Source organism: Telopea speciosissima, chromosome 5, assembly GCF_018873765.1.
Source record: "Telopea speciosissima isolate NSW1024214 ecotype Mountain lineage chromosome 5, Tspe_v1, whole genome shotgun sequence".
Lineage (NCBI taxonomy): Eukaryota > Viridiplantae > Streptophyta > Magnoliopsida > Proteales > Proteaceae > Telopea > Telopea speciosissima.
This window is the reverse complement of record NC_057920.1, coordinates 29,355,159-29,381,870: the sequence shown is the minus strand read 5'-3', so window position 1 is coordinate 29,381,870 and position 26,712 is coordinate 29,355,159. Positions and strand designations below refer to the sequence as shown.

The 26,712-nt window shown below is 39.9% G+C and overlaps 1 protein-coding gene across 1 annotated transcript; it reads left to right on the top strand.

Moving 5' to 3' along the window:
- Positions 1–462: 462 nt before the first annotated feature.
- LOC122660985 lies at positions 463–19,845 on the top strand. The gene is made up of 2 exons (XM_043856260.1): positions 463–699; positions 19,539–19,845. The coding sequence occupies exons 1-2, from the start codon at positions 532–534 to the stop codon at positions 19,584–19,586; spliced, it is 216 nt and encodes a 71-aa protein (XP_043712195.1). The 5' UTR covers positions 463–531; the 3' UTR covers positions 19,587–19,845.
- Positions 19,846–26,712: the final 6,867 nt, after the last annotated feature.

Genomic DNA, 26,712 nt, shown 5'->3' with positions numbered 1-26,712 from the left:
TCTTATTTGATCCGTATCCGATCCGAATCCAAACCCGAATCCGATCCGTTTATATCCCTACTAGTAGCTCGATTACAAATTGATAGCAAAAATAAATAAATAAATAAACCAGAAGTTTCTTGGGGCCACCTGCCTGAGGCTCACTAGGGTCCAAAAGCTCCCGGTTCGTGCGTGGCGCAGGGGTCATGTACGAGCCCAGGGGGGATTTAGTCGGCCTAAAGTCGGATACCCCTCCTGTCTCCAAAATAAATAAATAAATAAATAAATAAACCAGACTTAAGCGAACCGAAACTGAAATCGAAGTTTGGCTTCCGATTGGCCTAATACAGACCACCGATTCATCCAAACCAATTGCCAATTATGATCCGCTCGGGAATCGGTCTAGATCCGGATCCCGATTTCAAGGTTTTAAACCCTGGCCCAGTAGCTAAAATATAGTCGACGAGGCCCCCATTTAAGAAAGAAAACTTAGCGAGACTGCGAACTAAGAGAGAGAGAGAGAGAGCGCGCAGAACAGCAGAAACAGCGAAGATGGGTGGAGGCATGGAAGTGAACAAGAACAGACACATAGAAGACTGGAACGCAGCGAGGGAGAATTTGGAGCATAACTTCCGCTGGACTCGCCGTAACTTTGCTCTGGTCGGCATCTTCGGTATCGCTCTTCCAGTCCTCGTCTACAAGGGAATCGTCAAGGAATTCGTAAGTAACGCAGATCCTAATATGTACTATCTCTCTCTCAATTCCACGTTTTCTTTTTTAATTTTTATTGAATCAGATCTTTTTATTACTGACATTCAAATTGATGCTTTCCCTTCATGTTTCATTGACCTAATTTCCTTGGTTTATCTCCCGATTCGCCTCATGACTTGTCTTTTATTTTTTCCATGGGCATAATTTTAATTACAATTGAGTAGTTTTCATTGTTTTATCAACATTTTTGTACGTATTCTGATTTTCGTTGCTTGGTGAGCTCGTGGATTTCTATTTGAAATTATAAGAGTTTGTGTTGATTTTTTAATTTGAGTCGATTCAATTTGGTGAAGTTTTTTTCGACAGTATAGACGCAGGAGCTCATATTGAATTGCCAAATTTCAGCTGATTCAACAAATGAATCATGAATTTTTTTTCTTTCGCAAACCATTTGATTGGGAAAGTGGTTCACATGTGATCTCTTCGTTTACGGCTCTTTCTTCCTTCTCTGATTGCTATTTGTTTTCTATCTGGCCCTTTCTTCCTTAATGCTATCTGTTTTTGTTATGATCAGCATAGTGCCGATCATAGGATCGGCTGATGTGGCATTCCATTTGTTAGGGCAATTGTGTGAATTTGTTAGTGGTTGGGTTAGTAGGGCAAGTTGGGTAATTAGACTGTAAAGGATTGTTATAAATTGGGAATGAGTGGTCATGTAGAGTTATCCAAAAAGGAAAAAAAAAAAAAACGAAGACAAAACTTGTAAGACGTTCCTCTCACTTCAGAAAAGCCAATTGCTTTTCTAGACCACTCGGACGGTATAGACTTTTCAGCAGTGCCAAATGTTTCTGTGGCACACCTTGATGAGAGGCACATGGGGGGCTGTGGGGTTGTCTGGCCACGTGTCCATTATTGGACATATAAGCCAGCATTAATGTGGGGGTTTTAAGCCCTCAAGTCTTGAATCAGTTTATCAGCCAATGGCGTAGGGCTGAGTTGGGTCTGGACCCATGCATGGCGTTCTTTCATAGATTGGTTGAAGATGGTGCGACTTCTCGGTGTCGATCCGGCTTATTTTGGGCGGCTCTTCTCGGCTATGGTTTGGTGTTAGGGAAGCATGCTTGCGGTGTGCCAGCTGAACCTTGAGGACAAGTTTCTCTGAAGGGGTTGGCAATGTTATGATCAGTATAGTGCTGATCATAGGGTCGGCTGCTGTGGCATTCCATTAGTTAGTTTGTTAGGGCAATTGTGTGAATTTGTTAGTGGTTCGGCTAGTAGGGCAAGTTGGGTAATTAGAGGGTAAAGGATTGTTATAAATTGGGAATGAGTAAAAAATCGTTTTCCCAAATGGGATTTAATACTTCCTTTTTGGATAGAATTTATTGGAGGGAAAGAAACAGAAGGGGGAAAAGACCCCAAATACAATGGGGGTACACCCAACTAATTACAAGAAAGCATAAAAACAGTACGTGTGCTACCTAGAGCCTGGAAAACATTCAACCTCCTTGTATTTTTTAGCCCAATATACGTCATAATTCCAAGCTTCCAATAGAACATCAGAGCTGTCCCTCAGTCATATTTTTTGGAAAACCTTTCTATTCCTTTCATTTGAAATGATCCAGGCGACAGTATGAGGAACCGGATGAAGAACAGCAATGGGCTTTCCTACAATTAAGCAGCTCCTTCAAAGACCCAGGAAAAGATAGAGCAATCATAAAGTGCCTAGTAAAGCATAGCCAAATTGAGTAAGTGTAAGGGCAGCAAATCAGTAAATGTCCACCTGAATCTTCAGAATTTCCAACACAAAACGTACATACTGGCCAGTAGATAATCTGACATTTAGGCTTTGTCGTTTAGTGGCCACCAAAATCTTGCCGAAATGGCCAGAGCTCCATATTGGTAGAAAACTGCACTACACTGTGTGACTGAGTATTGAGTATCTTCCGATTTTCCATTCCATCACAACAACCACATATCAAGCTATAGCCTCCATTTTCTCCCTGCATTGCTGGAAAACATCAGTCATACAGCCTTTCACTCTGGTTTTGCATGTGGCAACAGCGACAACCCATTCGGAGCACTTGTCTCCTCTCTATCTCTGTGTTTTATCGTTTCATTGCTCATTGAACAATGTCTCTCTTTCTCCCAGATTAATAACAGTGTGTTTTTTTGGATAGGTAGGCCCCAAGGAGAGTTGAACTCCTAAGCTCTTAATTGTGAGGCGTTGGTCCTTACCAACCGAGCTACCCCCTTGGGGTCCTTTCCTTTCTTTTTCCTTTCCTTTCTTATCCTCCCCTCGCTAGATATCTTCATCCCTTAACGAAGGCTAGGCAATTGTGTTCTCAAGAAAAAATCTCTTTCTCTTGGCATTTTTGCTTTGCTAACTCAGTGGTTGATGATCTGTCTAAGGCTGGGGTTATAGAGCTTCTTTATGTAGGCTTTATGTAGCCTCCTTGTGGGTTCTGTGGGGCTTTGCCCCCGTTTGTTGTTGTATTATCATTTTATATCTATCCTTTTTATTTGCAATTAAGTTTCTGATTAATTTACAAAAAAAAAAAAAAAAAAAAACCTGTAGCTCGGCAGCTTCGGCGATAAAACCTCACTGTCTAGTACTAACTGAATTAACTCGAGGTGTATAAATTTTCCACCACTCTTCAACCAAATTCATGAAGTCAGGATAGTTAGCTACACATTCTTGAACCTAATTGGAGCCTACCATTTAAAAGCTGGAATTGATAGCTGTTGTAATATGGGTTCAAGGGTATTTATGTCCTAGGGGTATTTCTGTCCTTGTACCTATTCTAGAATGTTTTCTAGTGCATTGTAAATAAAGTGGGGCTGTAACCATAATGTCATAAGCCATATTTCTCAAATCTCCACATGGTATCAAAGTAGGGATCCACATCGGGATCTGAACCCTAATGGTTCCCTTCGTGAAGCCCTAGGTCCTCTCCACTGTCTCTCTCTTTCTCTCATTTCTTGTGCCGCAAGCACCACCAAGCCTCATCCCTCTTCACCGTCTCCTCTCTTCTTCTCGGTTCTAGCCACCACCACCGCCGCCTACTCCAACCACTACTTCCGCCTTCATCTCCTTCTCAGTTCACCTTTGGTGGTGAGTTTTTCTCCCATCAAAGGGTTTTTTTACCAATCAATGGTTTGAATCATCTCTTCGTTTACGGGTGTTTGGTGTTTCTTTTGGAATCCTCTTGGTATTGATGTGTTTGTGAATTTTCCGTTACAGACTCTGAGATCTCCACCACATTTACTGAACAAGAAGGAGTTAATCAACATGACTCCCTTCCAACTCCATTAAATCGAATGGGAGCAATTATTTGATGTGGTCACGGTCTTGCTACCTTGCCATTGGTTCTCGTGGTCTTTCAGGCTACATTACAGGGACATCTGTTAAGCCTATTGTTGCTGGTCCTTCCCAAGACAAATGTGTGACATCCCATTTTCTTTTGATGTTATATCTCATCTACTCCATGGATCTTGATATCGTCGGGGTTATCTTCTTCTCGATACTACTACCGACATTTGGAAGACTGCCAAGGATACCTACTCTTAGTTCAGTAATGCTGCCCAATGTTATGAACTCTGCCAAAAAGTTCATGCTACAAAACAATAAGAGTTATCTCTTTCCCAGTATTATTCCAAACTGCTTAGCATGTGGCAATAGTTGGGTATTTATGGGCCTTTTATCGCTACCTATGATGTTGATGCTACTGCCTTTAAAAAATGGTAAGATAGTCTACATGTCTTCAATTTTCTTGCTGGCCTTAACATTGAATTTGATCAGATTCGGGTTCATGTCCTAAATCGTGATCCCTTTCCTACACTTAAGAAGGCTTATGCCATGGTGCAATCAGAGGACAGACGTCTCAATGCTATGGTTCACCCAGTCACCCAAGAACGATCAGCCCTTTACTCTGGTCCACAGAGTTCATCTCGTGGGGGGCTTTCTCGTGGTACTGGTGATCGTTTTACTCCTGATCGAGTTCCTGTGAAGTGTGATTTTTGGGGGAAGGAAAGACATAAAAAAGATAGGTGTTGGAAATTACATGGGCGTCCCAATGATACTTGGGTCGTGGGCAAAGTCGTTCTTCTTCAGCCAGAGCAAATCAGACTTCATCTGAGGACACAACTTAATGCAGAAGTTGACCTCGAAGCAGGGAAACCAACGGGAGATCGATTGCGGTCAGGATCAACACAATAAGGATGAACAAATTAATAACTGAAACTTTATTGCTTTTGTTTTCTGTTTACATATGAAAGAAGAACGTAGAAAAGGATAAGAATAAGAAGAAAAAGAAGGGGATATAGAAGGGGGATAAGGAGACTCGGCTCTCACCAGCCAGGCCCCCCAGCCCTTCATGTCACAGCCATTAGACAAGAGAATCTTTTGCTTCAAAGCACTTTTTTTCATTCAACTATTCAAATCATCTCCTTAGCTTCTAAAAGCCTTACATATAAATAGGAAGCAATGACTTGCTCCTCAAGTTACAAAAATTAGAAATTTTAACTTGGACAAATCCTAAAATTGGAAACTATAAAAATAGAAACAATAAAATAGCAAGTCTCTTATAAGGTTGAGACTTGGATTACAAGCAATGAAACTAAAATAGAAACTTCTAAATAAAATTTAAGCAAATAAGATAGAAACTCTAACTTAGAAACAAAGAAAATAGAAACTAACTAAACTAAACTAAATAAGAAACTAAAATAGGAGAATATGCACCCAAATTACTATTCTCGTGAACAGTAACTCATGTAACTGTTCACGTGAATAGTAATTCATGAGCAGTATTTTTCTGACTTTTATTTTTGTCCTCTTCTTCAAGCTCTAATCTGCATCACAACTTCTGACCAATCTCTTTCTCAGGAGGAACTCCAACACCTACGTTTTCTGATGACCTAGCTGGACTCATCTTAATGGAGGACAGAATCAGGAGAGAGGAGATGATAGAAAGAAATCAGTATTGCACGGGGTGCAGAGAATATACCTTGAGAAGAAATAGAAGAAGGGGGGGATTAGAAAGAAATCAGAATTTTAGAATAGCAGGGGGAAAAGAAGAAAGAAACCATGGGGAAGAAAGAAGAAGAAAAGAAGGGGGGGGGGGGGAGGAGCAGTTCACGACAGGGAAGAGAGGGAGCAGCCCAACTTTTTAAATTCTCATTTTTTTTCATTAAACTTCTGGCCAAATGGCCTGTACATAGCTTAAGTAGAAAAAACAAAACAATAGAAAATTATTGATCTCCCCTTGGGAAGACCAACACATAGGGAAGCACACCAGCTGAGCTGTTTCCTAAAACCAATGGAGCACAAGTTACAAGAAGTCCACTGGTCAACTTAAGGGGCTGATCCAAGTGGGCCTGGGCCTAGACCAAAGAACCACAAATTGAACCAAAACTGAACCAAAAAAAAAAAATGAACCAAAAAGTGCAACAGAAATGGACCCAGTTAAATATTTGCCTAAATTAAAATGGGTCCGGGTCTGGTTCGGGTCCCAACCCGTGGATCAACGGATCGAACCGGGTTTGTCCTGCATCACATCTTCTTCACAAGCTCCATCTTTAGCTTTGGCTACCTCGTTGCTAGGCTCTGACCTGCCCTCTTCATCTTCGTCTTCCCATCCAAGTATTCCTTTTTGTGGCCATAGTAACTCAGTCATATCCACTTCCTGGATAATTGACTCAGGTGTCACTTACCATCTGACTGGTTCTCCTACTCATTTTTATCAATATTCTTCTTTGTTAGCTAATAGTAAAGTTCGTGTGGCTAATGGTTCCCTTTCTCTTGTTTCTGGGAAGGGCATCATTAAGTGCACTCCTTCCATATCTCTTTCTTTTGTATTGCATGTTCCCAACTTCTCTATTGATTTACTCTCTATTAGTAGTCTTACACGAGAGTTAAACTCCAAAGTAATCTTCTTTCCTACTCATTGTCTTTTCTAAGACTTGGTGACGGGTCGTATGATTGGCATTGGTGAAGTAGTTGGTGGTCTCTACGTGCTTGACAGTTCTCCATCAACTTTGGTCGCTCAGGCCCCTACTTTTGACTCTTTGATGTTTGCTTTGGCCGATTGTCATAGGTGGCATTGTCGTTTGGGCCACCCTCCTCTAGGAGTATTATGTACTTTATTTCCTAATTTGGTAAAGAATTGTAATCCAAACAATTTTACTTGTGATGCTTGCATTTTCGCAAAGCGAACGAGAGATGTATACCCGGTTTTGGATAATAGAAATTTAATTCCCTTTAGTTTAATTTATTCTGATATTTGGGGCCCTGCCCATTGTGTTTCTACATTTGGTTACCGTTGGTTTGTCACATTCATTGACTGTTTTAGCTGTACTACTTGTTTATCTTATGTGGCAAAAGAGCTATGTATTCTCTTGTTTTCAGCTGTTTCCATAGTTGTCAAGGCGCTAAGCGATCCAAGGCGATCGAGGTGCTTCCTCAACGCTTAAGCGCTTAGGCGGCGCCTAAGCGGTGCCTAGGCAGTATAAATCACGTTCCATCATTATTTTTTTTAATATATCAGTTATATACTTATATTTACTACTAAAATAGTCTAATTGCATAACAAAATAAAAGTAATAATTAAGATTAAGAAGTCACTAAAATAAGAACCATCACAACACACAAACCAGAATTATAAGATGCCAAATTAATACTTATTGCAATATTCACTGAAAAAAACAAATCAATAAATTCAGACCATCACGACTTTTTATTTTCATTTTTACTTTTCATCTTTCTCCTCCTCTAAAAGCGTAGAAGATATTGCAAACCAATCCGGACCGGTCGGACAAACCAAACCGACCTGGTCCAGCTCGGTTTAAGTTAAAACAAAAGAAACCCATTGTCCCCAACCCTTTTTGAAACCTGCTTCTTTCCAGTGAACCCAAACCGTGTCTTCTCTTCTTCCTCCTCTGAATCCTTTTGAACCCACCATCATCTTCCTCTTCTTTGTGCGTAGCCCAAACTGAGTTTTGATCTCCTCTGGCGAACCTCGGATCTGGAACTGGGTTTGATTTGAAACACCGGAAGCTTGTTCTTGGACGGACCCATATGATGTTGATGATGTTCGAGACCATGGTGGCCATGGCTGCAGTGATAATGATGGTGAGGTTTAGGACTACTGGAAGGGCAATACCCAGAATCTCCTTCTTACCCTAAGCACACACACAATCCTAAAAGCAAAATAAAAAATAACATGGATAGTCTCTGATCTCACGAGACCCACATCTTCAAAAGATTCTCAGAAGCACAAACACGATTAATTGAGAGAAGAAAGAGACAAAAGGGACAAACGGGCTTAAAGGATTTAATCAGGGGAATTTTAAACAGAAGAAGAAGAACGATTGCGTTTTCAAGTGCCTTTAATAGTTATGAAACAAATTGCAGCAAAGAAAAGAACAATTCTGGCCACTCGCACCGAAGGTGAACACATCCATTTCGCTTACCCTTTTCCCCTCGTTTCCCAGAATATATTTTTGGACTAACTTTCTTTATTGATCCTAAATCTAGTCAAATTATAGATATGGAGATTCTTAATTCTAGATTCTGGACAGTGACATAGGTAAACAGCCTTGGATTCTAGCAACTAAAGATGTACAGATAACTGCAACTGGTTGAGATTTTTAACCGAGTAGGTGAGTAGTCAGAATTCTTTTTAAAATCTTTAAATTACCTAACACCTCTTCCTTCCTGTCCTCGAAATGGAAAGACAGGTGTATGCTCTACAACTTCATTAACAAGTTCTCGTCCTTATTCACGAACGATCACCTGGCTTGAAAGAGAAGACACGGTTTAGGTTCGTTGGGAAGAAGAGGGTTTCAGAAAGGGTTGGGGACCGTGGGTTTCAGAAAGGGATGGGGATGTGTTGCGAATTGGATCCATGGTTGATGCAAGAAGAGGGGGAAGAGATGCAAGGTCCAGTGGTGTAAGTCATATGAGGAAGATGACTGATTTTGGGGTTTTTAGTTACAAGGGTAAAATCGTAAATCAACACTAGTCAAGGGTAGTTTAGGGATTTAAATTTATTTAACTGGCTGACATCATCACTTAGCAGCATAAAACTAACGGTAGGGACTAATTTGTCATATTGGGGTCTAATACAAGGGTGATTTGAGTATTTTCAAAAACCAGGGGGTGACGTGTAATTTACCCTAACTATAAATAATAAAAAAAAGGCTATTAAAATATGTAACTATGTAAGATTGTAAGATTGTAAGAAGAAGGGGGAAAAAATGGGAGATGGTTACTGGTTAGTGATTACCGGAGAAGAAGGGATAAAAAAAATGGGAGATGGTTACCGACTTAGGGGAGAAGAAGTGAAAAAAAAAATGGGAGATGGTTACTGGCTAGTGGTTACCGGAGAAGAAGGGATAAAAAAAAAATGGGAGATGGTTACCGACTTACCGGATAATAAGAAGAAGAAGAAGAAGAAGAAGGGGAAAAAAAGGGAGATGGTTGCCGGAGAAGGAAAAAAAAAAAATATATATATATATATATATATATATATATATATATAAACTCACTGGAAGTGTTCGCGGGAGGAAGCAAGGAAGCCGGAAGTGTTGACAGAGTAAGCAAGGCAGCCAGAAGGGAAGACGAACTTTACCAAGCAGTTCGCAGGAAGGGAAGAAGAACTTTGGAGGAAGATGGTGGGTCACTGGGTCCTTTTCTTTGTAACGCAAGCCGCAGAAAGACTGTTCATTTGCACCCTAATTCGATTTTACATCCTTTTTTTTTTTTTTTTCAAATATCTGATGGTCCAATGTAGCCATAGTATATTAAACCCGTACACCAAACAAATCAAATTAGTATGAACAGAATCCTTAAAAACTGAACAAATCAAAAGATTAAAAATCAAATCTTGATAAAAAAGGGTTTAAGTTTTCTATAAAAAAAACAAAAAACTACTGAATGGCGACCGCCCAGCCTTAAAAGCGTGTCATGGCGTCCAAGGCGGCATTCACATGCCCTGCCTCCATAAACCCGCCTGGACGCCTAGGCGCCGCCTTGGCAACTATGGCTGTTTCACAAAATAATTCAGACTCAATTTGATCCCAAGGTGAAAATTCTTTAGACTGATAACGGGAAGGAAAACATTGATGGTTCTCTTCAGGCCTATTTGTCTACTCATAGGGTTATACATCAGACCTCTTGTATGGACATTCCTGCCTAGAATGGTGTGGCTGAAAGGAAGAATCGTCACCTCTTGGAAGTTGCTCGACCTTTGATGTTTGAAATGAATCTTCCACCTCGGTTTTGGGGTGATGCAATTCTCTTGACAGCCTATCTTATCAATCGGCTACCCTCCCGGGTGTTGGCCTCTCACTGCCTTATTGAAATATTATTGGATTCCTCTTCTTTTGTGGCGCTTCCCAAAGTTTTTGGCTGTGTGGTTTTTGCTTGCAATCATCATGTCAGTGGCAAATTCCATCCAAAGGGTTTGCATTGCAATTTTGGGATATTCTGCTACCGAGAAGGGTATAAGTGTTATCATCCTCCTCTCGGAAATTGATTGTCACTATAGATGTAGACAGGCTTATTTCCCCTCTACTGCACCTCTTCAGGGGAGTCTACAAGTTAAGAGATGCCTTTGATTGCTCCATTGGATGTTAATGTGCCTACATTAGAAGATCAGTCTATTGAGCTTGAGGATGGTATAATAGGACAAGAACATGAGAAACCTTTAATTCAGGGGGGAGCATGATGAGCTTACTTTGATAAAATTTACTAGAGGAATGTGGCATAAAAGAAAGCAAGTTGACAATACAACCACCACTACTCCTAATCAATCGGCATTACTAGTCTCAAGTCCTTCTAGTACAATTGTTCCTTCCATAGTTGTCAAGGTGTCGCCTAGGCGCCGCCTTGGCGTCCAGGCGGAAATACATATAGTGAGCGAGCCTACGCTTAACAAGTCTTGTGAATGGCTGCCGACTTGACCATATAGGCGTCGCCAAGGCGGTTAAAGCGATGCCTTGGTACGCCATGAGGGCAAGTCAGACGCCAATATGGAGCATGTATTTGTTTTTTGATTTTTTTCATGCAATTATATTTTATTCTTTTTGTTTAATTGTTATTGGTTGGTGTATATTTATCTCATGTATGCTGCTACATGGGATAAATAACCTTTACAACTAAAAATCTAAAATCCCTAAAACTTACAAGTTAAAATGTAAAAGGCTAAAAGCCTAAAACTTCTTCTCTAAGAAATTAAAACCCTCGACTCCTCCGCGCAAAAGGTTGTGCGACCTTCCTCCTACCTTTCCGGATCCAGCAACAGCAACTCAACTCAAGTGAAGGCGAAGCTTCCTCCTACCTCTTGAGTCGTCTGTGCAAAAGGCGAAGCTTCCTCCTCCTCCTACCTTTACGGCAAGGTAAGCAAGGTACTAAAACTCGGGTCTCGGTACCAACTCAGCCCTTGTAAAAATCGAGTCAAGTCGAGATCTTGCCGAGTTGGTGCATTTTTTTTTCTTCAACTTGAAGCCTCAACTCGGTGGGTTTTAGACCTAGTTTGGGTTTGAAACTTGGTATTCAGCCTATTTTAGGCCATTTAAACACAATGGCACTATCAGATTTTGCAAAAGCAAAGTCCAAAGATGAGTTTCAATTCGGACCATAGGTTGGTAGGCAATGATGTACTAAAATACCCTACTCTACACATAATTTAGTAATAGAAAGCTAGAAAAAATTCAATTAATAGCTAAACAACTTAAATAAGAATTAGAAATGTTAAAGTGATACATCAAACTGTTTAACAGGATTACAACTATCATCACATAAAATGACTTTGAATCAAGTATTTAGTCCCCGCTAGTGTCACATAGTCTTCCCATGACATAGTGTTGTTGTAATGTTGCATATAGGGCTCCACAGCAAGCATATAAGAGTTCTGTCGAATTAGGTAAGTAAATACATAGTAGATGGGTCATTTCCATGGGTCAACCCGAGATCTCGCCGAGATATGTCGAGTTCTGTCGAGTTAGGTAAGTAAATACATAGTAGAAGGGTCATGTCCATGGGTCAACCCGAGATCCGAGATCTTAGCGAGATATGCACTTTTATGTACCGTATGCCATCTCGTCTCGGTTTCTCAGAAAATCGAGAAACTCGCTGAGACCTCGCCGAGTCGAGACGAGTTTTAGAACTATGAAGGTAAGTCTTCTACTCCCTATGCTTCTTCTGCTCTGTAGTCTGTACTCTGTAACGGTAACTTTTTCTGATCTGATCTTTTTTTTTTGCTTGGTAACTTCTATAGTTCTATGCTTCTTCTTCTCTGTAGTCTGTAACGGTAACTTCTCTTTTTTTTTGCTTGGCAACTTTTATAGTTCTATTTCTATGCTTCTTCTTCTCTGTAGAGTGTAGTCTGTTACGGTAACTTCTTCTTTGTTTTTTTTTTTTTTGCTTGGTAACTTCTATCTATGCTTCTTCTCTGTAGTCCGTAACAGTAACTCTCTTTTTTTTTTGCTTGGTAACTTCTATGCTTCTTCGGCTTCTTCGGCTTCTTCTTCTCTGTAGCCTGTAATGCCTACTGCTGCTGCTTTTTTTTTTAAAGTCTGTAACTTCTATGCTTCTTCTGCTTCTTCTTCTATGCTTTCTTTTTCTTCTTTGGCTTGGTAACTTGCTTTTCTTTTTTTCTGGCTTGGTAACTGTACTCCTGCTGCTTCTCTGCTTTTTGCATTAACTCTGCCGCTTCTTCTTCTTTTATTGGTTAACACGCTGCTTGCTTCTTCTCTCGTTCTTTTTTATTGGTTAATCTGCTGCTGCTTCTTCTTCTCTGTAGTACCAAGTACTAACACCTGCTGCTGCTGTTGCTTCTTCTCTGTTTTGATGTTTTCTTTGTAACGGTGAATACCTGAATCACTAAACTAGATATTAGAATATTAGATACAGATTAGCTTCCCTGTTTCATTTTGATGACTTGAGGTGGCTTAATTTAATTCTTAATGATATAAGGTATGATACTATGATGCATCATGCCATCATGTATCGAGTGTATTGGGGGGGGGGGGGAGGGGGAAAACTTATACTAGACCGCCTTTACCGCTTAGGTGGCCGCTTTACCGCCTAAGCGCTTAGACAGGCCTCCACCACCTTGGACCGTCATGACAACTATGGTTCCTTCTAGTGAGCCTTCTTTCGATTCTAGTCTTGTCTTACCAATTGCTATTCATAAGCCACGTAGAAATTGTACTCAGCATCCCATTTCTAATGTTGTTTCATATAACACCCTTTCTCCATCTTTCTATGTGCTTGTTTCTCCTTATCCTCTGTTTCCATCCTAACACCTAACAGAAAGCACTAGCTAATTCAAGGTGGAAAGAAGCAATGAATGAAGAAATGTGTGCCCTGGGAAAAATGACACTTGGGACTTGGTGACTCTTCCTCTAGGAAAGAAACCCGTTTACTGCAAGTGGGTTTTTGCAGTTAAGCAGAAGGCTGGAAAGATACAAGGCAAGACTAGTTGCTAAAGGTTTTACTCAGACTTATGGGATCGAATATCAGGAAACATTTGCCCTAGTAGCTAAGATGAGCATTATTAGGGTAATTATCTCCTGTGCTATTAACCAAGGATGGGACCTCCAACAATTTGATGTGAAGAATGGCTCTCCATGGGGAGCTCGAAGAAGAGGTGTATATGGATATCCTACGTGGCTTTGTTGTCCCAGAAACTCAAGGCAAAGTGTGTTGTTTGAAGAGGGCTTTATGTGGTCTAAACATAGTTCAAAATCTTGCGAAATTTCGGCGATATTTCGCCAAATTTCGTATATCTCGAGCTGTCCAAGATACGATACTAATCCGAAATGGAAAAATACCATATTTCGACGATATCTCGTGAGATATCGACGAAATATCGTGGACTCACGATATATCGCGAGATATTGAAAAAGTCACTAAAAGTGTCACGTGCAATATTTCGAATATTTCAGTCATCTCGTTTCGAAAATTTCAGAAATCTCGGTAATTTCGGTAATCTCGTTTCGAAAATTTCGGAAATCTCGGTCATTTTGGCATTTTACACCCACAGAAAAATACCATATTTCGACGAAATTTCGACAATCTCGGAAATTTTGGTCAGACCGAAACACCGAAACGAAATGAGATTTAGTACCATGGGTCTAAAACAATCACCAAGAGCTTGGTTTGGTCGGTTCCATAGAGCCATGGTGTCGATTGGCTATACACAAAGTAATGCTGATCACATGTCGTTTATCAAGAAGATGGGCCAGCAGATCACAGTTTTGATTGTCTATGTAGATGAGATAGTAATTAATAGGAGTGATGCTGATGAAATAAGCAAACTGAAGACCTACCTAGGGACATAGTTTGAAATTAAGGACTTGGAAATATTGCGATATTTTTGGAATCGAAATTGCCCATTCAGCTCAAGGTATCTTCCTATCTCAACGGAAGTATACACTTGACCTTTTATCGGACACAGGAGAAGTTGGGATGTAAGCTTGCTGATGCTCCGTTAGAGCCTAACACTCATCTAAAGAGTAAGGATGGAGAGCCAATGGACAATGGAAGCTACCATAGGTTGGTGAGATGCCTGATATATCTTTCCACACACGGCCAGATGTAGGCTTCGCTTCGAGTGTAGTTAGCCAATATATGCACGATCCTCATTCAACTCATCTAGAGGCAGCATATAGAATCTTGAGTATAGTTGTTAAGGCGCCTAGGCGAACCAAGGCGATGGAAAGGACTAAAAATCAAGTCGACACCAACAAGGCGACACGTCGCCTAGGCGAACCAAAAATCAAGGCGAGAGAAAGGCTCCTGGATGCCAAGTTGACGCCTCAACAACTATGATCTTGAGGTAATTGAAGTCTTCCCCAAGAAAAGCTGTTCTTTTCTCTCGTCAAAATCACTTGCAAGTTGAGGCTTTCATCGATGCAAATTGGGCGGGATATCCAGATTATAGGAGATCCACCTCAGGATATTGCACCTTTGTTGGAGGCAAATTGGTTACTTGGTGGAGCAAGAAGCAGGTTGTAGTTGCTCGATCTAGTGCAAAAGCAGAGTTTTGGGCTATGGCCCATGGTATATGTGAACTCCTTTGGCTTCAGGGACTCCTACGAGATTTCTGTGTTCATGTTAAGCTGCGGATGCGCCTTTATTGCGATAGCAAATAAAAAATAAGCATCGCACATAATCCAGTTCAACATGGTCGCACCATGCATGTTTAGATTGATCGTCACTTCATCAAGGAGAAGCTGGGACAAAAAGTCATTTGTGTCCCGTTTGTTCAATCTAGTGAGCAATTAGTTGATATTCTCACTAAGAGAATTAGTAGTAAAAGTTTTAGTTCTATAGTTAGCAAGTTGGGGATGTTTGATATTTATGCACCAACTTGAGGGGGAGTGTTGTAATATAGGTTCAAGGGTATTTATGTCCTAGGGGTATTTCTGTCCTTGTACCTATTCTGGAATGTTCTCTAGTTCATTATAAATAAAGTGGGGCCGTAACCATAATATCATAAGCCATATTTCTCAAATCTCCACAATAGCATTATTGGAATATGATCCAAAGCAGGTCTCGGTAATGCTTCTTGCACTGCTATAGGAAGATGATCCTCCCACAAAGAATTGAGCTTGAACCTTGGAAGGATTAGCTTTGAAATTTGACCCAAGTATAAGAAGCACCATTAATTGGAATTCCAACTAACTCATATCAACAAAATCTGAAAACTCAGCCACCCCTTAAGGTTCTAGTAAAGCTTCTTTTCTCATGAGGTAACTGTATTGCATTGAAATCACCCCTCAAAGTCCATGGACCTGAAAACTCCAATGACTCTGTATGTAGTTCATTCCATAAAGCTTGCTTCTGTCTAGCTGCAACTGGACTGTAACTGTTAACAATTGTCCTCATGAAACCATCATTTTTGTTCTGTAGCTTCACTGACACAAACCAACACCCCATACAATTGTAATCCAACTAGAAGCAGCGGCAAAGGGTTTAAACTTGTAATCAAATCTGCGATTTTCCTCTGTAGTTACTACTTTTGACTAACTTCTTGTTTCAAGCTTTTATTTCTGAAAACAAATCTTAACATCCTACTGATCCCAAAGTTCCTTTTCTTATTATGAGAATTCAATCCCGCCTGTGTATCGTATTGCAGATTCCACTCTAATCTTCTTTGTTCCATTTTACCTCTGAATGAAGAACTAAATTTATGCTATTATCTGCCGGATTAGACTGAAATTCCTCACCCCATCTCTGCTCTGAATCCTAAATAAAGCCAATGCCTCCTCTTCATAGCCATTAAAAGAAACCCCTAAAGAAGAAGCGAAATTTCCTTTTGGTTCTTGAATGTTCTGGTGGGTGCTGATGTAAAACTAGTTTTCTGTCTGTAGTAGGACATTTTTCCTGATCTTGATTAATCTCAACGGAATATACCTGGCAAAGTGGTTTTCAAGATTACTGCTTCATCTTGATTTGCAAGATCTGGAATTTCTGCTGGGACATCATGTTTAACACTAGAGAGAGTTCACCAGCAACCTGAGTTTCTGAAGTGTTCTCAGTGTTAAAATCATTTTCCTGATTCTGTTCTTACCATTTAACCTTTTTTTTTTTTGGCGGGCCGGGGCAGGGAGGGGGTTTGAAATAAGGTCAACACCATTAACTAACAAACCTACAACGTGAGAAATACTCTTACTCTCATTCTGTCCTTCAACTAGTAGGGCTAGGTCCACTACAGATAGAGGAATTCAACCAGGCTCCAACTCGTGCAAACTCAGCAATGGAGTTGAATTTAGTACTCTCTGGTTGTGGCATGGTATTTGACTGCAATCAAGACCTTTAAAGATCTGGTTAAGAACGCACTCGTTCTTTGGTGCTTCAAGAAATCTGATCAACAATATCCACCGAGTTTGTGGAAGAACACTATGGAATTAGCTCTACCTCAACAGTTCCAGAAAAAAAAACTTCCCCCATCCCACTCTTTTGATCTTTCCTGGAGTATTAAAGAGGCCTGATCAAACCCTGATTCTAGCAGCTCTGTAAGCTGTGTAAGATTTGCAGTTGCCCCATCAATTTCAGATAAACCCTGCACACACAGCGCCAATTTTCACGAGAAAGCTTCATGTCCAATGATGAAAGGGAAGGCCACTAATCTTGATCCATCCTAGTGTCTCTTGAGGCTTCAACTGAAAATGAATTGACTGAAGGTTACCATCATTGAAAGATAAAATTTAGAGAATCAATGACCAGCGTTGCTGTTGCCATCTCATGAGACAAACTTACATAACTTCCTTGGAGAATAAAAAATATTGCTATAAAGGGCGTACCCAGTGCACGAGGCTCCCACCACTGTGGGGTCTAGGCAGGGTCATATTGTATGCAGCCTTACCCCTGCTTTTGCAGAGAGGCTGTTTCAGTGGAAGAATTATAGTTGTCATGGTGCCAAGGCAAACAAACTTAGGCGGTGATCAGGTGCCTTGTCCCCCAGGCATGCATACACAAAAGGGAGGGGGTTTGATGTAAAATATGAACTTTGATTTTTAAGCTTACATCTTTTAGTGGGGGTTATATGTAAAATTTGTAAGCTTACTTCTTTTACTTATATAGTTATATATAGAAGGGGATTTATATATAAAATAAAAAGTAGAAGGGAGTAATGTATAAAAGAAAAACATATAGTTTTAATCCAACCCATTCTCATTACAGTACTTTGTCCTCTTCGAGACCGGAAAATAGAAACGGTGGTAGACTGTCGTTGCTGTTTGATCCCCCCTACAAAGTTGGCACCAGTGGTTGCAGCTCCTCCTTCGAACAGACCCTGCAGGTGTTGCCTGTTGGCTCGCAAGTATGTAAGAATAACAGGGTTGCGAAAACCCTAACCTTGCCAAGTGCTTCGCTTCGAGTTCCTGCAGTCCTCGTATACATCGTGACCTCTGCTCTTCGCCCCAAGACTCCCAAGGAGGCGGACAATATCTGCAGTGCTTTTTGTTTGCAGTACTCTGCCATTCTGATTCTTCTTTTTATGACTTAGTCGATCTTTGTTCCTTTTTGTGATTAACAGTTCTCTATGATCTTTTTCTGTAACTCCACCTCTTCTTCTCCTCTCTTTTCCTATTTTTCTTCATTCTTTTCTCTGTTCCTCCATTTTACCCTCATTTTTTTCTCTTCCCCTCCTTTTCTGATGGATTTTGGGACCTAGGTGCCTAGACAACTTGGCAGCCGGTCGCCTAGTCTGGAAAACCACCTTGTTGCCTAGGCAACGCCTTGACAACTATGAAAAGAATAGACTTACCAAGAAAAGTTCCAATCAATAGTTAATTTGATCCATGATGTATTAGAAGAAATGCAATCACAAACAACTGCCCAAGAACTAAAACGAGATCTCTTTTTTTATAGATCGTCCTTAGCATATGAGTTGAAAAAATCTCTCTTTAGAGATTGATTTGGATTTATTTATTAGTGAGAGGGGGAATTCTTCAATGAACAAAGGGGCAGGTTGCATCTCCAGAGAAGAAGAGCGCAGACCTCCAAGAACCCAGACGAAACACTAGCAACCACCTAGGTTCTCTCCTTCAGGGATTATCACAAAATGGTCCCTAAAAAAAGGGTGTACCCAGTGCACGAGGCTCCCGCCACTGCGGGGTCTGGTAAGGGTCATAATGTACCTTACCCCTGCTTTAGCAGAGATGCTGTTTCCAGACTCGAACCCATGACCACTTGGTTACAATGGAGCAACCTTACCGTTGCACCAAGGCCAGCCCTCTAAATGGTTCCTGCCTTCCATAATAACTCTTGTATATGAATAAATCAACTCCCACTGATTCATTTGTCTTCCAAAGAATTGAGTTCAACCTGTACGAGCTCAGTTGTTCTAACAAATCTCAATTCCAAAATATGCTTTTCTGCATTCTCGAAACGGGTGAGAGACCATTTTGCACTAGTCTTCAGTCCAATCCTTCATGGAAAACCTTCAACCCCTCTCAGGTCTGATAACAAGAGGACTGCACCTCAGATAGTTTGCAGATTTCAAACATCTTCCAGTCAACAAAAATTTTGCAATCACCACCCATACTGAACAAGATGATGTAGCAGGAAAGGCCCTTTTTGCATTACTACCGAAAAAACAGATTCAATAGCTCTCCAAACTCCTTTCCGCAGCATTGATTCATCTTTTGTTCTAGATTTTTCTAAGAATTACCTCTTTTTAGTCTAAGGTCTTCTACACAAACTCTATTAACCCTAGTGGCATTATGGTTTCAGTACCCCCGTGTCTTTTAAGTCATGCTAATTGTAAGTAGTGGCCAACTTTACTGCTTAGTTCTTTGAAAATGCTGTACTGGCTCTCTTTGTTTTTGTTGTGTTCAGATGGAAACATTAAATTTTCAAGGAACAGAGATGACAATATAATGTGTTGTCCACTAATGCAAATGATTTGAGTTTGGTTCACATCAGTCCTCCAGTTTTAGTTAAACTCTTTCCTTCCAACTGCTAAATTATTTGACAGGCTACCCAGATTATGTTTTCAGGAACTTAATGGCATAAAACCCTTGATGAATACTCCACAAAACCTAACTTTATAAGTATGAATGCTGTTAGCATCCAACTTTTTAACTGGCTTCATTTCTGTTAATTGATGACATTTCTTGTAATTTGTTTGGTCTTTAAATTGAATTCACAAAGAATATACTTAGCAATTGAAATATGGTTCGGGTGTTATATGCTGGTTTTGCATATGAAAATATGCATGTTAAGAGTCTAGTTGCATTTTTTTTTCTGGTTAAGTGAACTATTTATTTCATAATTATCTTCTATTATTTATGGCTATTGTATTTTAATTGTTGTTCTATAAAAAATTTGGTGACAGCATCTGCAAGATGAGGAATATCGGAGGCCACCGAGGAAATTCCTGTGAGAATATGTGAAAGTCCTCTGCAATAATCAAGTTCTGTTGAACTAGGAAATATTTCTGCTGCCATCTTGGGATAGCATTTAGTACTTGTTTTGTCTGGTGATTGTGCTCTGTAGCCTGGTAACTGGTTTTACTTTGCCGAGCTTTATGCTTTAGAGAATTTGAATTCTGTATGATTCATAAACTCCACTTTTGTTATAATGTGAAAATAAAGTTTTTATTTCCACATTTGTGATAATTTGGAAGTAATGGTTTTTGTGCAGCCTGTTGGTTGTAAGTTTTGAAATGATTGTATAACTATATTCTAGATCTGGTTATTAAATTTTATTTTGCGACCAATCTTTTGAACTTGAAAAGGAAAATGAAGAGTACATGTGAAAAAGTTTAATTGCCTAATATAGTGAGGGAGTTTTAAGTAGGTTAAACAGTTATGATTATAAAAGTTTATTTTTTGAAACCAATTTCCCACTTCCCTTCACTTTTACTTGCAACCAGATGGAGCTGCAATGTGATAAACTCATCTGAAAATCTTTTTCCCTGCACCTCTGCCTCCCTCCCTCCCTACCCCCTTTTTTTTTTGTTGGTTTTTTGTGGGGAGGGAGGGGGGAATTGAGGAACCTAGCTCTCTTAGTTTTTCTTTTAACAACTAGCTCTTATTTGGGTTTTCTTGGTTTATTTGGCTTGTACGGTTATGATTCTATCTTTTTACTCAGTGAAAGTGATCCCTTCGCTGTTATGGTTGTGCTTCAGTTTTTTTATCGGTAAATTACACCCAAGGTTCCTTATTTGTGACACATCTACAATGTGGTTCCCAACGTTTTATATGTTATATGCTTGAGGTTTAACGAATTATTTATCGTAGTTAGCTATTTAGGTGTCTTGACTTCTAAATGTCATCTAAATCTCAACAGTACTGTTTGCAGCAGAACTTCCAGAGTATTGGGATACTCCATCCTTACCTAAATCCTAAAAATGATGGTGCAGCTGTGGCTGTTTCATTGTCTTCTACCACATCTGCGTCCAGAACCTGACAGTTAAGCCTCCATTTTCCTAGCCTGGATAACAACGATTTAAATGTTTCTGTTGGAGTGATTCTGTTTGTGGAACATTTCTAATTGTTTCTCTTCGTTTTTTTAACAAACATGTTCAAAACATCCTTCGAAGGTACCCAACGTATCTTCTGCCCCCTGGCTTTAACAGCCGGCCACGTAATAAACGTTACACGTGCAAGCCTGTCATTGCTTGAAATTAACAATGAAATCTTAATCAGAATGGGAAGAAAACTCCATGGCCGTGCTTTGTTCTTTGGTTCCGGAAGTAGCTCTAGATCTTTATCTCCTCCAGATCCCTGTCTGGCGTAGTTCCCCAGTTCCTCTAACAGGGAGAGCTGGAATGACTACCCTACCTGTGCCTGAACATTCTGCATCACTCCCTATTATTGAAACTGAGGAACTGGGCCGGACAGGAAACTGGAGGATAATTTTCCCTCTATCAGCGACTGAGTTGGTCCAAACCTCCTCTACTTTGTACCCCATTCTATCTACTTCTTTCAGCCCTTAGTTAGGATCCTTGCCTCTACTTCATATTTACATCCTGTCATACCATAGACCATCCCCATAAAATAAAAATAAAACTGTCTTTTATATTACCTACTACTAGATGCCCACCCGCCTTAGTTAGTAGTGGGATTATAACAACCAGAAAATATAGGCACATGATGACAAATAGGGGATAGTGGAAAAACAAGTTCCATTCCAATAGGGTCCGTCACATTAAAGATGTGGAGGGTAATTTGATCTCCAACACCACCGAAATTGCGCACCTCTTCGCAAATAATTTTAGGGAGGTTTTATGTTCTTCTTCCTGCTTTGACCCTAGTTTTGTGGAATGCCTTTTCAGACTTCTTCATGATCCTACCACCCTTTCCCACCTCACCGATCTATCCTTAGTTGATGAAATTAAGGATGCAGACTTTAGTATTGGTGCTATGAAAGCACCAGTAATAGATGGACTTTCGGCTGGATTTATCATCACTGTTGGGACATCATTAAAGAAGATATTGTGAACTTTGTCCATGAGTGTTTTCGGTCCTCCTCTCTCCCTTTTGGCATTAATCATAATCTTCTTACCATTGTGCCAAAGAAAAATTCTGCTTGTAAAGTATAAGACTTCAGACCCATTAGTCTTTGTAATGTCTCCTACAAAATCCTTACTAAGATCTTGGCCACTAGATTGAAACTTATACTCCCCGACATGATCTTCCCCTCTCAATCGGCTTTTATTAAAGGGCATCAAATTACTGATAATATTATTATTGCCCAAGAAAATTTTCACTTTCTGAGGAAAAAGAGAAAGGAAAAATATGGGTATATGGCATTAAAAATTGACATATCTATGGCCTATGATAGAATTGAATGGAATTTCCTTCTATCCTTGTTTTCGTTCCTTGGCTTTAACAATTCTTGGGGTAATCTTATTTCCACTATCTTCAAATGCACTTTTTCCATCAAACTGGAGGAGAATGTCTTTGAACTTTTTGAACCTACTAGGGGTCTTCGACAAGGGTGCCCCCTTAGCCCATACTTGTTTATCCTCTCTATGGAATGTCTTTCTAGGCTCTTCCAAACTTATAGTGACCTGAACTTATTCAAAGGAATAAAAATTTCTCGTCGGATACCTGAAATCACCCACCTTCTTTTTGCTGATGACACCCTCCTCTTCTGTAGAGCTTCCCTTGACGATGTTAATACCTTTAAGGCGATTAACCTTTTTGAATCACTTTCTAGGCAACAACTAAACATGTCAAAGAGTGGGGTCTTTTTCAGTAGAAATACTTCTGCCTCCCTGAGGAAAGATATCTGTAGCTCTCTTGATATGGGAGAAATGGAGGACAACTCAAAATATCTTGGTACTTTTCTATTCCCATATCGATCAAAAAAGCAAACTCTTTGCCACATGATTGGTCAGGTCCAGAATAGACTATCTGCCTGGAAGAGCAACCTTTTGTCGCAAGCAGGGAGGACAGTGCTGGTCAAATTTGTTATCAACTCCATTCCTACTCACCAGATGTCTTGCTTCCTTTTCCCAAAATCCATCTGCAGCCAACTAGATTCCATTCGTGCTAATTTATGGAAAGGACACTACAAGGAACAAAAAGGGTTTTCCCCGATTTCTTGCAGTAAAGTCTGCAAAAATAAGGAGGAGGCATGTTGGGACTTCGATTACATCGGCATCATAACCAAGCTCTGATCCTCAAGTTGACCTAGAGACTTTTCTCTTGTCCTGACTCCCTATGGGCCCAACTCCTTAAAGCAAAATATTTTGCCTCTACTTCCATCCTCAACTCACATCCTCAACTCACATGTTAGACTTCCTATGAATCATGGACCTGGAACAGTATCCAAACTGTCTTACCGTCCTTCAGAAAAATGATAAGATGGAGGGTAGGAACAGGAACCAAAATAAACATTTGGAGTGATCCCTGGATACCAATCCCGGCTTCTTTTGGAACTCAAACTATTGGAACACTTCCTACAAGCCCTTTCCAACACCCATCCTATTCACTTGTATCCGAACTGCTCTGCGACCGTACTTGGGCTGCAGCTCTCATCCGCTCTCTCTTTCCTCAACCTACTAGCCAAGCTATTCTTTCCATACCTTTATCCCTCCATCCACATGATGACCAAATCTTTGCTCACATTTCTAGATCTGTTCGGTTCTCCTCCAGAATTGTTGCAAACTTTGTTAGCTCTAGTACTAGTTCTAGAAACCTTCCAATTCCCATTTGGACAAGGATTTGGAAACTCAAAGTTCACCCCAAATTCAAACTTTTTATTTGGAAAACCCTCGCGGATGGAGTGTCTACAATGAATAAATTAAAATGGATAAACTGCTCTTCCACTTTTTGTCCCTTTTGCAATAATGATCTTGAAACACCATGGAATATATTTTTATCTTGTCCTTTGATCAAAAGGACCTAGCCGCTGGACCGTTGGGACTTCGTACGGAACTCTTACATGGAAATGATATTTTAGAAGTGTTCTCTACACTAATCTCTGATCCTATGGTACCTAAAGCTAATGGAGACAGGTTTCTCAGTATCGCCAGTATTACTCTTTATTTCATCTGGCAAAGTAGGAACAATATCATATTCCATGGCAGCAAATTCTGCCCTAGTCTAGTAATGGGAAACATCAATAACTGGATCTCCAAAAACGAACTCCTTTTTGTTGGGAATGGCCATACCCTTGATTGCAAGATGGTAGATCAATATCTTGACACTCCAAACCCTGGCCTTGACTTATACTTCAACCAGTGCACGATGGACTATGCACTAGTAATTTCTGATGGTAGTTTTGATACATCCACTAAATTGGGAGGATGGGGTTCCTTTATCTTTTACAGAAATGAACTTGTTGCCACTTGTATGAACTCTGGATATACAGGGATGGCTCAGGAAATGGAAATTAGAGGAATCAACGAAGGTATCGAAAGGACCCTACTGACAGAATGTAAGAACAGTAGGATCTGGATTGATTCAGAGGAGGCGAAGAACTGGTTGACCAATCAGGAATTGCATCCATGGCCTTGGGATCTATTTCATTTGCTTTTTAATATTCAATCTCTTAAAGCTTTTTTGCAATGTAACAATTATTAAACAACCTAGATCTTTAATTACCCCAGCTCATATGTTAGCTACGCAGGCGAGACTTGTGGATCTTGATGAACATTGTATGTTATCCTATTTTAAGTAATTTTTAGATTTCTTCCCAACAAAAAAAAAATTAATGCGCAATGAAGATCCAGATTCAACTAAAGAAAGAAAAAAAGTTAGTATAGACGAACCAGATAGGGTTTTAGTTCTCAATCTCAAAGGCCCTGCAAGCCCATATTCTTTTAGAAAAGTTATAGCATTAAAAAAGGTGCCAAGCCTATTCATTATGACTAGGGGAAGGGTTTTGTGTAAGGTCCCGCATGGTGCATGCACAAAGCCCTTGGATGGAGGATGATGGTCTACGGTGCATCTCCCTCAACCCACCCAACGATTGTGTGCATGGTCGTGCATCACACAACCTTTTGCCTTATGATTATTAAAAAATAAAAAATGCACTCACTCTCTATGGTCAACCAATTCAATAAAACATCCTTAGCTAGGATACCATTGTGCAGCACTCTCCAACAAAACCACAGTATTAAATCTCGTCTAGGAAGGCCATTTCGGCCAGATTGATATTTTTGAGATACTGAAATTTCATTGAAATATTATATCTATTTTATGAGTTTTGCTTGGCCATTTTGGGGTGTAAAATGCCAAAATGACCAAAATACTGAAACAAAATGACCGAAATAACTGAAAATTTTGATGAAACAGTGCATTTTTTTAGCCTGAATTTTCACCAATTTTTTTAAAAATGTTGCATTTTTTTTTATTTCGTCTCAGCCTGGCTGAAATATCCGAAATTTCAGCGAGATTTTAGACTATGAACAAAACATGTAATACTTCCACAAAACTTCCACCATCTTGTAATCTTCTAGAGTAAGTACTAAAACTGGGTTCAACAGACGAATATTCTCCCCTAGATTAGCAATAAAGTTGGCCACTGACTTGGTGCTTAACTTCCCTATTTTAGAATTATGACAAAACCATCGATCATAATTAGAAAACCTTGAATTGGGGACTTCTTGAATAGCAGTAGCCATAGACAGGAAAGCAACTTGTAATCAAACCTGAATTCCAGCAACTACCAATCATTAAGTCACTAACTTTAGTGAGCAAACCATTCCTAAATTGTTTCTGTTCTTTGGGAGTATTTCTGGGAGAAAAAGCACTACAATAGATCAAAGCAACTACTAAAAAGAGCTGAGAACATGGTTTTAGTACACGGTTTCGGATCGGTCATCGGCATGAATCGGCCTGCATTGCAGTTTTGTCCTTGATTTTCCTTAAAATGTGGGGTTTTTTTTACAAGTTTACCCCTGATCTGTACTGTATGATCGATACAGTATTGACCAGATAGTGCTATCAGTGGCAGCCAATCCATTGTCTGATACCTAAAACCATGGCTGAGAGGAAAAACAACGGAGGAGAATAGAAAATCATGAGGAACAACATCATCAGCTGAAGCACTTTGCTCATTATAATATTTGATCATTATACCCTTCACTTGGCTAATTATGCACTTAACTCTTAGGTAAAGAGATAATTCCTCACCCAGCCAGCCCTCACCAAGCAAGATCGGTTTTTTGCTACCAATAGCTAGAGACCTGACCACTAATTTGCATTGACACACAGGAAAATGCTTACTCAAAAAAGGATCAAACTTTGCAAGATCTGAAGTCAGATGGTGGTTTTATGATGGAGCCCACAACTTCTCTAATCCCAATGTTACGACATCCTCTTCCTGATGCTACACATGGTGGTTCCTAATATACCTAAAATCAACCCACTTATGGTAAATTGACACGTGGCAAGGCCAAAACGAGGTACTCAAATTCCATAACCTTTTTTTGTCTGACACTGAGAGGAAAGTATTTATCATCAAATGCAATTTTGAAACTTGCCCAAGAATTTTGATTACCCTCAGCCTCTAATCTAGGCTTAGCTGTCTACCACCACTGATCTACTTCTCCTTGCAACATAAAAGTTGCACACATAATCTTTTGTTCTTCATTACATTTCAGGATATCAAATATCTTCTCCATCTCCCTGATCTATTGAGTTGCAACTCAGGAATGTACATTGACTCCTTTAAAGATCAATAGTTGTAGTTTTCTTAAACCCTTTCAGTACTTTCTTGTCATCCTCAACAGATATTGCAGGTGGTGCCTTCTGATCTCTACCAATACCAGCCTGTTCAGCTTTATGTTGTATGGCTCCTACCATAGCATCAAGTGCACCAAGAAATCTCTGAAATTCTGGTATATTACCCCTTTCTGAAATTTCATGATTAGCAACAAAGACTTCAGGTATATTGCCTCCCTCTAGCTCTTCAGGTCTAATAGAAGAACCTTCAAGCTGGTTCGCTACTTTCCTTTTAGGTGCCATTGCTACCTATCATAAAAGAAAATATGCTTTAGAAGTTAAAATTCTATAACACTCTTCATACAATCAACAACAATAGCTTTACAT

Coding starts and splice junctions, on each gene's coding strand:
- LOC122660985 (XM_043856260.1), top strand. CDS start 532: ATGGGTGGAGGCATGGAAGTGAACAAGAACAGACACATAGAAGACTGG. Junction 700..19,538: donor AGGGAATCGTCAAGGAATTC/GTAAGTAACGCA, acceptor ATTTGGTGACAG/CATCTGCAAGATGAGGAATA.